This window comes from Callithrix jacchus, chromosome 2 (genome assembly GCF_049354715.1).
Source record: "Callithrix jacchus isolate 240 chromosome 2, calJac240_pri, whole genome shotgun sequence".
Lineage (NCBI taxonomy): Eukaryota > Metazoa > Chordata > Mammalia > Primates > Cebidae > Callithrix > Callithrix jacchus.
The window spans coordinates 127765909-127781757 of record NC_133503.1 but is presented as its reverse complement, the minus strand read 5'-3'; the positions used below and the strand labels follow the sequence as shown (position 1 = coordinate 127781757).

Here is a 15849-nt window from a genome sequence, read left to right as displayed (position 1 = left end):
GATGCCTGCCAAATGTCAGTCTTTTGGATATAGAGGGGTCAGGGAGCTGCTTGAAAAGACAGTCTGTACTGTATAGGAGCTCAAGTGCTGATCTGTGAGCTCTGTTGTTCATTCAGGGCTGTTAGGCTGCTACGTTTAATTCTGCTGCAGCAGAACTCATTAAAAAAAAACCCTTTTTTTTTTCAGATGCTCTGTCTCGGGGGCTTGGGGCTTTCTTTGTGAGTGTCCGTTGTGCTGTCCTGCCCAGCTAGGAGGCAGTCTAGTCACTATTTGCCTGCCGAGGCTCCACCCTGCTGGTGTGAGGTTCGCCCTGTTGCTGCAGGCTCTTCTCTGCTGCTGCGGTCTCCGCCCTGCTGCCACGGGCTACGCCCTGCAGCGGAGTCTCTCTGTTGTGTCGGGTTGCCTCGGCAACGGCAGGCTGCGTCAGCAATGGGTGTGTACCTCAGTAGGGGCAGATTGCCTCAGTAATGGCAGACGCCTCTCCCCCACGGAGCTGCACCGTCCTGGGTTCAGCTGTGCCCTTAGGGAACCTCTCCAACTGGAGCGTTTGGAATTGCTGTTTTGTTTGTCCCACTGCGCTACCACAAACGCTGTTTCCCTGGAATCTCCTGGGCTGGCTCACTGTCCAAGTTCCGTTCAGTCTCAAGTTCAGCCCTCTGAAGTTTCAGATTGCTGGTTTAACAGGGCACCCGGACCAGTGCGCTTTGTGCGGAGCGCTGTGGAGCACCGCTGCGCTGCAGCGCTGGCCGCCAGCTGCATTGGCTGCCGGCTGCACCAGCCAAAACCTCTGCCTGGCATCCCACGTCTCTTTTATACCTGGGAATTTCCCCGTTCTGTGGGCAACAAAGATCCGTCTGGAAATGCGGCCCTGACTCACCCTCTCCGCGCTTTCACTGAGAGCTTCAATCCTGGGTTGTTTTCACCACGCCATCTTGAGTCCCTTCGCCATATATTTATATTTACATAAAGTACAGAAATATTCAATGTCCTCATCTCTGTTAGAAGATAGGATAGTGGTTATTTAGAGATGCAAGTCACTAGAGATGAGGGAGTGTGAGAGTGAATTTTGGGGCAATAATGTTCTACTTCTTGATGTACTTTCCGCTTACATGGATTTGTTCAGGTGAAAAATTCATTGAGTTGTACTTTTGTACTTTTGATATATATACTTTTCTATCTATATATAATACTTCAATACAAAACTTAAAAAAGCAAAAACATTTATTGGCCTCAGGCTGTGATAATTTGATGCAATTCATCTCTATTACAGGGTGCTCCTGTCTCAGTTGATCGGGTGTTTCAAGTCACTGAACCTGGGCATCTCTGTCTTAGACAAGGCATGACTGGATACTGCCAGCTGTGGGGTTCTGAGATTTTTTTTTCCACTTGAATTATGCTTACTCAACTTTTTTATTCCACACAGTCTCTCCAGACAGAGACTAAGATACTTGGCCAATCTTATCCTTTCTAATTACTGTAATATTTCAACGGTGAGATCACTTCCAGGTCATTCTCACAAGTTCTTGCAACCATTTCTTTTGTGGTAGAAAAAGAGGCTGTTGAATCTGGGGAAAAAGAAATGGTAAAATTTACTCTTCATTTTGTTGAGATGATAGTTTTTATCTCCATTACTTAGACAAATCATTTATGGGCCTCTGTTTTTCTCATCTGTAAAAATTGTGAATTAATATTGAAGAAAACTATGATTTACTGAATTTAATTGTTGAATCTATTATGCTGTTTTTGGTTTTGCTTATTTTCTTATTTCTTTGGTGTTTGTATAGCTGAGAGGCCAGTACAGAAAACATCACTGAGTTACAGGTTTTTTTTTTTAATATTAATTTTATTATCCTGTTACAGGTATTAAGAAATGGAGAAAAAAATAAGCAGAATCCATCTTACTTCTGAACCCAATATAACTCATTATCTACAAGTATCTTGGAAGAAAACACTGGCGTCTGGTTTTGTTCTTATACTTACTGATGGTCATTCAGCATGGACTGGGACAGGTAATATTAAAAACAAAGTTTTTAAAAGTAAAATTTAAATGTGCTATTCTTCAGTCCTTAGGGATAGTTTTCCAATAGACATTGGGTAAAACTGATAGTAATTTTACTTGCTATTGCTGTCAAATATAGATTTGTAGTCTTTAATGTCACTTTCTATAATTGATAGTAATAGAAAAACAAGCATGTGTCCCAGCAAATTCTGGTTACCATTTAAATCTTAGTAACTTGGACTTGTTCAGAGTTTTTAAATGATCCCTTTATAGAAAATATAAGTAGTACTTTCTAAATATATCTTTTCTCAGGACCTCAGGAAGGACTCAAGGTCAGAGGAAGGAGATTGGTTAGGTAAATGCGTTTGTGTTGCCTTGGGGCAATGGGGTATTGGTGGGTATTTATTTATTTATTTATCTCAATAAATATGTATTACATTTGTAACAAAACAACACCAGAGACTAAAACTTTGTAATGCAAGGTTCATACCCATATTTAGGATCTTAGTTATGATTTTAGGAAATACATTTTTTATTTTTTAAATCTTGGATGATAATATTTTAAAAATGCTAATGACTCTCAAATCATCTATGGAACATGGCGGATATAAAGTAAAATATTTAGAATTACATTTTCCTTGTATAGGAAATTTTCATACTCTTCTAAAGTACCTTGAAACATTTAAAGAACTCTTTTTATAATTATGCAAAAGTAATTTCTAGAGTTATGAATAATGTTTTCTGTAAGATAATTTTTTCATGTTAATTTACATACTATTTTTATCTTCTATTAACTTTAGAAATATTTATCTCAAATTTGTTACTGTGATTATTATATCATCTTTAAAATTACAATACATTGTAAAATTTCATTTCTTTCTTGAGCATTATGAGTTCTGTTATACAGCAGTCAAATTGAATTTATACTTACGGAGTTTAAAAAAAAATTGTTTTTTTTGTGCCAGGTGCAGTGGCTCATGCCTGTAATCCCAGCACTTTGGGAGGCTGAGGTGGGCGGATCATGAGGTCAGGAGTTCAAGACCAGCCTGGCCAACATGGTGAAACCCAGTCTCTATTAAACATACAAAAATTAGATGATCATGGTGGCATGTGCTTATATTCGCAGCTACTCGGGAGGCTGAGGCAGGAGAATTGCTTGGATGGGACCTGGAAGGTGGAGGTTGCAGTGAGCTGAGGTTACCCACTGCACTCCAGCCTGGGCTACAGAGTGAGACTCTGTCTCAAAAAAAAAAGAAAAAACTGGTATTTTTTTTGACACATAACAAGTAATGTTGGTATAGGGATTCCAGTAAAATAAAGAATTTTCAGGAGTAATCTTTGTAATAGTTATTATGATACCTATTTAAGCTATACATTTCTCTGTAAGAGAAATCAGTTGTTGATTGATTGTTGCCGTTCAGGAGTAGAATATTTGTTAGCTTAGTTTTATGTATGTCAGAGAGAGAATATCCAGGAGACAATAATATATCGTGTTTTACGGTGAAGATGATGTATAAGGCTTAAGACCAGGGTAATAGATTAATGCTGGTCATCTGGGAGAGAAGAGCAGTTCTAACAACACAGCTCAGACACAAGTCCTAGGGGAGTGGTTGCTTGTATGTAAGAAATACTGTGTTTATAACTTACATATTTCTAATTGGCAAATGGCATATTCTGTATAATAAGTTATTGTCAGACAGATGACCTTAAGGTGTTTCAGGAGCCTTAATTATCACAGGATGAGACTGAATTCTAATCTAGTTCATAAGCCTTATTCACCAAGACAAAAAGCAATGATGATATGTTATTTGAAATTTTTTATCATTAAATATTGGGGGGGGGGAAGAGCACTCCAATTAAATCTTATCCCTTTAACCAGAAATTTAACCTTACATTTATGGAATATTTCATTTATATCACACAAATTGTGCTGGCATCATTTTTAATATTATTAACATGAATTATTGTTTCACTATACTGTACAGATCTCACATTTGGTTTGTCAACACTCTATGCAGTTATCTATACCAGTACCTATGAAAAACATTCTCAATGAATACTTTTTTGATTGAAAGAATGAAAGGAGGCCTCAAATATATAGAAATGGTCTGGGAAAAAAGAAAATAAATTGTTCATTTTAGAGTTAGCATGTTTTTAAATGAAAACTTGAATTTTCTATTTATCATTGACATTTATCATAAATGCAGTATATTCTACCATTTATTTTTTAGCTAATGGAATTTAGTGTGACAAAAATGTGATATCCAACTTATCTATTCCTTGGTGGATTGTTAACATTTCAGCTTCCTGTACCAAACTTTCAAACAGAAAATTTTATAGTGCACTTTATGGTCATTTTATTTTCAAAACTATCTAATAATGTTTTAAATCTCTCACATGTTTTATGCCTTCATTTATTTCTATTTTCTTGTTTACACATCAGGGATAAAATAGGAAATCAAATAATGTAACACTATGCCCATGTTTTGTTAAGGCTTATTCCGTAAATGTGATCTGGTACTTTACACGTAGACAGTAACATCATTAAGGACATTGAAACAATTAAATAATTGAAACATGAAAATGGATTTCCTTCCTATACCTCATCCTGTTTTTTTGTTCAACATTTTGATTGCTGCAACCTTCAATTGGACAATTTTTTTTCTCTTTGCATTTGAGTGAAATTAAAAGGATATGAGGTTCCTTTTAATCTCCCCCACACTAGACTCACTGATTTCCATTAGCAATGTTTTATCTAATGAATGTTTTTGAGGTCCAATTATCTAATTACCATGTGGTCTATCATCACATCAGTATTGCAGGAGTTATATCACAGGGTTAAGTCACAAACTGGGTTAATGATCGATGACTGTGACTTTGTCAAAAGAATTCCTATTGGCAGTAGAAAACTTGTATCACCCATTTCTGGAATAGTTTGAAGTTTATTAAAGAGTAAATTAAACTTTGCTAATTGTTTTATATTCCACTAATTAGATCCACTTATAATTATCTTAAAAGTAAATATTTTTTAATCTATATGGAAATAGTGACAGAACACAGTGGGAAGAGAATTTTAACAAATCAAACAGTGAAATAGGTTTATGATGCAACACTAACTAGAATCCTAATGGTATGATAAGACTGCATGCTTCTGAGCTTCAACACAAGCTTAGGATGTGTGCAGGCTTTTAGTTAGTTATATATAAGTATCTGAAAGAAAAAAAAATTCTTTCCTCACTTACATTTTCATCTCTCTATAAATGCTGTGAAAGTGATGCTTTTCAGTGTTAAAGTGATTCTCAGACCGACTCCTACCAGTCTGAGAATGGTTCCTTATTTTTTGGTCATTCTGGCCTGCTCTTACTTTTTGCCTTATCATGTGGTTCAGCTGCATTCTTGCTGAATTTTATTATTTCCATTGCTTTTGTTCTTGGTAACTGAAGTTTTAGAGCATTGAATGCTTACAGCTGTACTTTTTCCAGATGTTCTTCGTACAGAATTCAAAACTGGTGACCAGGTTGTTTTTCAGGATTGAAGCCCTATGTAGTCAGTCATATTTCCACATTCACTTTTATAGGAAATTTTCAAGTACATTTTTTGAGTAAATACCTGTTTTGTATAGTTAATTTTCTTTCATATTTTTTTCAAAAATTAAATATTTTATAATAATCCACATAGCATTCATTGGGGGAGGAAAATAAGAGGATATCTAGGATGATAACTGACAAGATATCTAAAATGTTATCTAAGATATTAGTACTTGAATTTGAGCTCCATAGGCTAGCATTTTTGGAGTAAATCAATGAATGAATGAATGATTACATATTTTCAGACATGTATCTTTTTGTTTCAGTGAAATTTAGAATACTTTCAATTAGAAGCTTTTAAAGTATAAGTTCTCTATGTTCCCTTGTGTTTTCTTTAAGTTTTTCTATAGCTGCAGTAAAGATGGCATCTACAGATTTATTTCCTATTTCTCTGTGAAATAATTGTTCTTCCTACAGGCATTAGTGAGTTAAAGTTAGACAGTTATTTTTTAACACAATCCAAACACAAAATATGAAATTATTTCTTAAATAGGAAGCATTTATCTTCTTAGTTTTGTTTCTTTAGGAGAGGTATGAGGGCATTTGAAAGGTTAATAGGTTTGATAGTGATCATCATATTAAATGTGTCCACTTCCAACAGAGAAAATGTGAAAGTGTTTTAGAAGCTGTTAAAATAATACATGAATATAAGCTCTTTTTATTCTTACCTCTTTTCAAAGGTTGTGTGAAGTATGACCATCACAGTTTATTACCAAAACTTATCAAAAATTGATCATATGAAATATATTGGTGCCTTTCAAGACTCCCTTTTTCATTGACTGTCCTGGATCTTCCAGACACTTGATAGCATATAGACCAAAAGCCTGAAAATTTGCCTTCCATTTTGGGGATTCCTTAATCAAGATTTCCTTATGTTGTGTAATATTTTATACTAATATTATTTTTCCAAACATCAAGGGAAATAATTTATCCAGTGTTTAATGTCTCTGCTTCACCTCAAACTAAAACAACAGCTTTACCAGTTACCTACTACATGTCCCTAGACCATTACTTGAGCTCTCTGAGCCTCAGCTTTCTCATTTGCAAAATGAAAATAATATCTGTCTTTCAGTGTTATGAGGAATTAAAATAGATGAGTGTAATGCTTAAGTATGAAATTATACAATCATATGGGACTTTTATTATTGCTGTGATAGCCTAAATTAACACAGGAAACCACCCAACCACACATACATTCCAACAAAAACAAGATTGAATTTTGTAGTTTTAAAAACAAACCAATATGCAGACCAGTTGGCACTTGAGTGTAACAAAGGGAAAACCTCAGATGCCATGATTGAAGAGGTATTTCAAAACTAGAGTAGTTGATGGGAATTAAAGCTTAATTATAAATTATGGAATATTGGAACTAGATATACATGTAGATGACAGTGAGTGTAATGTTTGAGTGAGGTGGAATGTTGAGGCTTCAGACCTCTTAAGGGAATTGGAGTTGAGCTCTCAGTATAAAGAATGGAGCCAGGAAAATACATGCTGTTAGTAAAATCATCTTTAAAAATACTACTACTCTCTGGCCTGGGTATGCAGTATACAAATAGAACAATCCCTGAGGAGTATAATTGAATAAAAGTCTCAAGAAAAATCAGCACCCAAACCTGTGTTATATGTGGATGCAAAGTTTAAAATGGAACACTTTGCCTCAAGTGTAAACATCAAGGTGAGAAATAAACTTTCAAAACTAGTCCATAATGGATGAAACTTTTAATGACCCCCAGAAAGGCAAACCAGCAACCTTCTTTTAAGACCATTTCTTCTCAGAGCACTTGCCACTTGGGTTAGAGGTGAGCCATACTCAAATATTCCAAAGCATGAAAGGAAAACAAGTAGAACAAGTTTTTCTACAGATAGAAGAAACAGAATTTATACTCCAGGAACCACACATAAATACAGAAATGAAAGAGATCTTAAAATACATTTATTTAAATATTTAAAAGAAGAATAAGGTAAGAACAGGATATAATGAAAAAGGAACCAAGATAATATCTAGAATTGAAAATACAATTTTGAAACAAAAATCTAAATGATGGATAACACATCAGCTTTAAAGACACCTAGATAAGAGAGTTGGAAGCCAGATCACTAGTATAGTATGTGTTTCAGAGGAAATGCTCAGTACATTTTTGTTTCCTTCCCTTTCTTTCCTTATCATTTCCTTTCATCCGTAGTGTCTATTGTTGGCATATGATGTGAGAATAATGACCTCCACTTTTGCTTTTGTTTTACTCTACCCATAAAAGTGAGAAATAGGCTATAGACTATTGAATCTTTGAGGCAAGGAAAAAAGATGTTATAAAATACTGAGCTTATTATTCGTTATAGGAAATTATCTGGCTTTGACCTAAGAGCAGGTACACAGGGTGGGAGTTTTTTTAATAATTTACAAGGTGTTTCATCTGAGGATAGAGAAAGAATGTCAAGGGCTTAATGCTTTTCACATGAGATGTGAATCTAAATTAATGCATTTCTCAAAAGTTGCTTGTTCAGCAAAAAGAAATAATTTGAGTTAAAAATGTGTAGTATAGAGATTGATTTTACTTTTTGTTTAAATTTCTGTTACATGTGATAAATTAGTACTTACAGTTAAACTAATATTTTCTTATGTGTAGTCATTTACTTTACATTTCAAAAACTTTTGCTAATATTTTCCATAGTTTCTGAATCAGAGATTTCTGAAGAAGCTGATGACATGGCAATGGACAAAGGGAAATATGTCGATGAACTGAGAAAAGCATTGGTATCAGGAGCAGGACCAGCTGATGTATACAAGTTTGATTTTTCTAAAGAAACTCGTCATTTCTTCTTTGACAAAAACCTGAAAGATGTTTCAGTAAGTAAAACTTTCCAAAATGTTACACAGTAAAATGTCAGAGCACTCTTTGAGGAATTATATTTAATATTTAAGTAACTATCATATTATTCCCAGAACACCTCAGAAACAAAAGCTTCAAAAGTTCTTGGTTTCTGAATTGGAAGAATGCTTCAAAGCTAAAGTCGTTAAATACTTTATATTAATGAATAAAAAAAATTATTGGAAATATACTTAGTTTTTAATGCTCTAATATTTTAACATTTAAACTATTATAGAGTTAATTATACAAAACAGTAATCTTGAAAAAGGTGGGTTTAGAAGTTTTAGGCCACTGTGACAAGGTCTTATTGAAAAAAGTTTTGGGAAATGCTGATTTTAAGAAAGAAAATAATACATTTATCTTTGAATGTTGAATAATTGCGATTTACTTCCTACTTTATTAGAGTATGTTTGAAATTTAAAAATATACAGTAAGGATTAAGGATACTTTATTTGTATAGTCAGATTTGAAAATATTAAAATGGAAATAACTTGCAGCCTAAGCTTTCTAAAGCTTTGCTTTGCATACCCGAGTATCTGCTACTTATTCTGCTCAGTTCCTGCACCAACTGAGATCAAGGCAGGTGATTTATTTATTAAAGTCTTGTACTAATTATTTGTATATTTTACCTAAGTTGATTAGATAATGAATTTTTTTTTTTTAACCAGTGGTTTATCAGTCATATCTGACATTTCTGAAGGAGAGGGAAGGAAATATTTGCTACATTAAGTTAACAGATAGCTATTGAGAATTTGTTTTAGAGCTCGAGTTTAGGAAATTCTTTGAAAGCATTTCCCACTTATGAAACATTTGCATGTAGCAACTAGCATTATTTTATGCAGCCATTTTCTAGTTTTTATCTGTTTCATACATACTGATACACAATAAATTCCAAATTAGTGAAGTACATTTTGGAAGGCTGAAAGACTTTTGTTATTTTTGACATGGTAAAAGATGGGGCTTGGTACAGTTGGCATGTTTATTAATCTGTTCTCACGCTGCTAATAAAGACATCCTGAGGCTGGGTAATTTATAAAGGAAAGAAATTTTATTGACTCACAGTTCTACATAGCTGGGAAGGCCTCATAATCATGGTGCAAAATGAAAGAGGAGCAAAGTTATGTTTTACATGGTGGCAGGCAAGAGCGTGTGTGTGAGGGAACTGCTTTTTATAAAATCATTAGCTCTCATGAGACTTATTTACTATCACGAGAACAACACAGGAAAGACCCACCCTCATGATTCAGTTACCTCCCACTGGGTCCCTCTTGTAACAATTGAGAATTATGAGAGCTACAATTCAGGATGAGATATGGGTGGAGAGACCGCCAAACCATATCATTCTGCCCCAGCCCCTCCCAAATCTCGTGTCCTCACATTCAAAACCAATCATTCCTTCCCAGCAGTCCTCCAGAGTTTTTACTCATTTCACCATTAACTCAGAAGTCTACAGTACAAAGTCTCATTTGAGACAAGGCAAGTCCCTTCTACCTTTGAGCTTGTAATATCAAAAGGAAGTTAGTTACTTACCAGATACAATGGGAGTACAGGCATTGGTTAAAAATACCCATTACAAATGGAAGAAATTGGCCAAAGAGGCTTTAGGCCCTATGAAAGTACAGAATCCAATAGGACAGTCATGAAACCTTAAAGTTGCAAAATGATTTCCTTTGATTCCATATCTCACATCCAGGTGATGCTGATGCAAGGAGTGGGCTCTCACAACCTTGAGCAGATCCACCTCTATGGCTTTGCAGGGTATAGCTCCCCTCCTGGCTGCTTTCATGGGCTGCCATTGAGTGCCTGTGGCTTTTCCAGGGCATGGTGCAAGCTGTGGGTGGATCTGACATTCTGGGTCTGCAGGACAGTAGCCTTCTTCTCACAGCTTCACTAGGCAGTGCCCCAGTGGGACTCTGTGTAGAGGCTCCAACCTGACATTTCCCTTCTATACTGTCCTAGCAGAGGATTTTCATGAGGGCCCTGTCCTTGGAGCAAACTTCTGCCTGGACATCCAGGCATTTCCATATATCTTCTGAAATCTAGGCAGAGGTTCTCAAACCTCAGTTCTTGACTTCTGTGTAACTGTAGGCTGAACACCACATGGAAGCTGCCAAGATTTGGGACTTGTACCCTGTAAAGCATGGCCTGATCTGTATCTTTGCCCTTTTTAGCCACAGCTGGAGCTAGAGCACTGTTGGAGCTTGGTGCATGCTTGGAGCAGGGCACCAAGTTCCTAGGCTGCACACAGCATGGGCGGCTTGGACCTGGCCCAGGAAACCATTTTTTTCCTCCTAGGCCTCTGGAGTCTATAATGGGAGGGACTGCTGTGAACATCTCTGACATGCCCTCAAGACATTTTCCCCATTGTCTTGGTGATTAACATTTGACTCTTCATTACTTATGCAAATTTCTGCAGTAGGGTTGAATTTTTCCCCAGAAAATAGATTTTTCTTTTCTACTGCATTGTTAGGCTGCAAATTTTCCAAACTTTTATACTCTGCTTCCTCTTAAATGCTTTGCTGCTTAGCAATTCCTTCTGTCAGCTACCCTAAATCATTTCTCTCAAGCTGAAAGTTCCACAGATCTCTGCCAGTCTCTTTGCACAGCAAGAATGACCTTTACTCTAGTTCTCACCAAGTTCCTCATCTCCATCTGAGACCACCTCAGCCTGTACTTTGTCATTCCAAGCCATTCAGCAAGTCTCTAGGAAATGCTTAACTTTTTCCACATCTTCCTATCTTCTAAGCCTTCCAAGTCTCTAGGAAGTTCCAAACTTTCCCACATTTTCTTGTATTCTTTTGAGCCCTCCAAACTGTTCCAGCCTCTGCCTGTTACCCAGTTCCAAAGTTGCTTTCATATTTTTGGGTACCCTTACAGTAGCACTCCAGTCTATCAGTACGAGTTTACTGTATTAGTCTGTTCTCATGCTGCTAATAAAGACATACATGAGGCTGAGTAATTTATAAAGGAAGAAGGTTTAATTGATTCACATTTCCACATGGCAGGGGAGGCCTCACAATCATGACAGAAAGGGAGGGAGGAACAAAGTTACGTCTTACATGGTGGCAGGCAAGAGAGCATATGCAGGGAAATTCCCCTTTATAAAACCATTAGATCTCATGAGACTTATTCACTATCATGAGAACAGCATGGGAAAGACCTACCCCCATGATTGAAATCCCTCCCACCTCGTTTCTCTTATAACATGTGGGAATTATGGGAGCTACAATTCAAGATGAGATTTGGGTGGAGACACAGCCAAACATATTAGCCTGAAAGGAGTACTTGCCATGGCTGGCAACGCATCTGGTTTTGCTGCTTCTGTGAAGAAAGAACTTTAAATCCTCTTGATTCGTGTCTTTTTACAATTGATTTGACATATATCGGCATCAAAAACATAATAATCCTGACAGATTTTTCCTTACCATCCTGAAAGTAAACAACTGTATCAGAGCCAGCATCTTGAACTACAGGTACTACCTTTTCAACAAGTGTTTGCAAGAAATGGAAACAGTCTAAAAGATTACCAGCAATGCAAAAAAGTGTGCTGGTTCCCTACAGAATGTCTTAAAGCACTACATTGCAGTCTAAATAGCTGTTTCCTTATTTATTCATTTATTTATTTGTTCACGAGAAAGAAATGGCTATTTTCAGAACAGTTTGACAAAGAGGAGTTTATTCATGGCTTGGCTTACTTGAGATATATTTTGGATATTTAAATTAGATAAAACTTTCAGTGCCGTCGTCAGACTTACGGATGGATGCAGCTGAGAGATCACAAGTTCATTTGGCCAAGGTATCATGGGAATCTTCCAGTATTCAGGATGTGCTTCTGCAAACTGATTTCAGAGTGACAATCTCTAGTAAATGTATCTACTGGCAAAAAAAGTCTTCAGACAATTGGAAACATGTCAGACAGAATACTTTTTTAAAGCTAATTCTGCTCAGGTGACCTAAAAATTGAGAAGGAGTTTGCAATTCTTTTCTTGATGGCACAGACATCTGATTGTTGTCAAAAATGACCTCCTAAACTGAGAAGAAAGAAAAAGAATGAACATAGATTCAACTCAAAAAGTGAATTCTATTGTTTCTTAATGTAAGGTTGCTTCTCTATGACAAAGGGTACTTTGTGAGCTCTAAGTACACTTGCTCCCAGATGCACACCTCTGAGAGTTAGGGTTTTTACGCATTTATTGACATCAGTTCAAGAATTTTTTTTTTTTTTGAAGACAGAGTTTCACTCTTGTTGTCCAGGTTGGAGTGCAATGGCGCAGTCTTGGCTCACTGCAGTCTCCTCCTCCTGGGTTCAAGTGATTCTCCTGCCTCAGCCTCCTGAGTAGATGGGATTACAGGCATGTGCCACCACGCCAGGCTAATATTGTAGTTTTGGTAGAGACGGGGTTTCTCCATTTTGGTCAGGCTGGTCTCGAACTCCCAATCTCAGGTGATCCACCCGCCTCAGCCTCTCAAAGTACTGGGATTACAGGCATGAGCCAACACACCTGGCCCAGTTCAAGAAATTTTCTATGTCCAATTGTGTTGAATATCTAACTTACATAAGAATTGTTTGAAATTTACATAATAACAAATTTTCTTTTTTTCATATGAGAATTAACCACTATTTTAGTATTCAGAAATACCTGATATTTTGAAAATACTATGTTTTTTCTGAGTGAAAGAATTGCCAATTTTTTTTTTTTTTTTTTGAGATGGAATCTTACTCTGTCTCCCAGGCTGGAGTGCAGTGGTACAGTCTCAGCTCACTACAACCTCTGCCTCCCAAGTTCAAATGATTCTCCTGTCTCAGCCTCCTGAATAGCTGGTATTACAGGTGCATGCCACCATGTCTGGCTGATTTTTGTATTTATAGTAGAGACGGGATTTTGCTGTGTTGGCCAGGCTGGTCTCAAACTCCGGACCTCAAGTGATTTGCCTACCTCTGTCTCCCAAAGTACTGGGATTACAGGTGTGAGCCACCATGCCTGGCCAGAATTACCAATTTCTAGTGCAGTGAAATATTTTAAACTTGTAACTTGTTTGTCAATATTTATACTCATGTTTTGGGAGGAGTGGGTCTACAATTTTCATGTAATTGCTTTTTAGCTCATCCTTCTAAAACTTCTCTTAAGTTTTAATTTGCTTTCCTTTATAGATAACATAGATCCTTTTATTTTAGCTTTACTTTCATTTGAATAAATGTTAGATGACCAGCTATACCCTAACTCCTTTTCGCCACAGAGTGTGAACCCATGTGACCCTTCCTGCCTTAGTGCTCTTCATTTGACAGTAGATTGTTCTGGTTGAAAGCATACTGTAGTGCCAGCATTTGGAACTCCTCAACTCTTCAGCGCAAGGACTATCACTCACCGAAGAGATCATTTGTATGCTTTAGGTCACTGTTTTCTGTCTACCTTTAACAGTTTATTCCGATTTGCCATACAGACTTTGTCATGCTAACAGTGCATCTTAATAAATAATATATTCATCTTCTTTTTTTGCTTTCATATCTCACTCTGTTTCTTTAGAAAAGAATTTCATTTATGACTCAAAGAAGAACAATTTTATTTTTGATAAGAAAAACCTTGGACTAATCATTTAACTTTAATGTCCTTATATATTCTTTTTCATTTGTAAAATTTTAAAGTGATTTCTTAGATTAATTCCAGAACATATTGTAGAGCTACACACACACACACACACACACACACACACATTTACACATACACACACACATATATATATGTATGTATGTATATATAAACATTTTGGCTTTAAAGATATGTCTTTTTAAAAAAAATTATTTTATTTAAGTTCTGAGATACATGTGCAGGGTGTGCAGGCTTCTTACACGTGTGCCATGGTGGTTTGCTGCACTTATCAACCCATCACCTAAGTAGTAAGCCCAGCATGCGGTAGCTATTTTTCCTGATGCTCTCCCTCTGCTTGCCCCTGCCTACAGGCCCTAGTGTGCATTGTTCCTCTCCCTGTGTCCATGTGTTCTCATTGTTTCCCAGAGAAGGAAGCCATGAGGTTTGATGAAAAAGTAAACATGATTTAATACATATATATGTGTGTATGTGTATATACATCTCCACATATGTGCATGCACACATATGTATATAGTGAATATCTAGAATTTGCTATAAGTCTCTAGTACAAAATGCAAAGTCTACTTCTATTTTTTTTACCCTCATTTCCCCTGCTACTTAAATAGCATAGAGGTTTGTTTTTCTGTGATATAACAATCCAGATAGGCAATCCTGGGCTAATATGATGGCTTTATGATGTGGGAGACCCAGGCTTCTTTGATCATTTTGCCTTGTCTTTTTTTTTTTTTTTTTTTTTTAATTAAGACAGCATCTCACTTTTTTGCCTAGCCCTGGTGTGCAGCAGTGTGATCATAGCTCACTGTAACCTCTGACAATTATGCTGGAGAGAACCCCCTACCTCAGTCTCCCAAAGCACTGAGATTATAGGCATGAGCTAGTGTGCCCAACTGTCTACTTTGTAATTTTTAACAGGTAGTTTTTATTTCATAGTCCAAGATGACTTCTCTAGTTTTACTATTTTGTTAACCTCTCAGGCACCAGAACCTAGTTAAAAATAGTATGTGCTTTTTCTTTAAGATGATCACTCCCAAATTTGTTACATTCCTTTTCTTACGTCCCATTGGCCGGAATGTAGTCACATGGCTTCACCTGGCTGCGAGGGAATCTGTGAAATGTGATCTTCAGCTGTGTCCTGTGTACCAGAGTTTTCATTACTGTGTAAAAACTGGAAGATGGATATCGAGGGTCAACTAGCAATCTATGAATTTAACAGTCAGGGAAGATTGAAACCTCATTCAGGCTTTGCTTTTTTTGTTGCAATGGTATTTCTTTAGCATTTCATTACAATAAGGGTTTCAGTCATATTTCGATTTAAGAAATGTTACAACATAAGGTATATCCTACAATGTATCTTACTATATTTTATAACTTTTATTACTTTTTAGTGGAAAATCCATTCTAAGTTCTGACAGCCTTCCTACATTATTTAACTGACATTTCTCAGATATATGAAAATGAAGTAAAACCAGTTAGCCAAAAAAAATCCAAAGTTCTTTTTAAAAACAGCAGTCCAAAATCCTATATTATTGCTATGTGTTCCTGTGGTTTAAGGGACTCTGAATTTAAAGAGCCATTTCCAGATGAAATATCAGAATTGTAGCATTTATTGTGTATTCTGCCAAAGAGTTTGTTAAAAATAGTAATGATTTTCAGGTCTGTGGGAATATGGGTTGCAGATGTGTTGTTTGAATGCTCAAAGAGGAAATCATAGTATTCTTTATTTTAATGATGAAAGTATTTGTGTAAATGTGCCATTTTGATATTAAACACCGTATAATTTTGTT

General features: G+C 36.2%; 1 protein-coding gene across 2 annotated transcripts in view; it reads left to right on the top strand.

The window, feature by feature from the left end:
* XRCC4 (X-ray repair cross complementing 4) overlaps positions 1-15849 on the top strand; it is a 271368-nt gene that overhangs the window by 32094 nt on the left and 223425 nt on the right. The window contains exons 2-3 of one of the 2 annotated variants that reach the window (XM_008991862.5): positions 1861-2009; positions 8259-8434. In XM_008991862.5, coding sequence (XP_008990110.1) covers positions 1871-2009; positions 8259-8434 — 315 coding nt within the window. In that variant the 5' untranslated portion in view covers positions 1861-1870. 2 annotated transcript variants of the gene reach the window in all.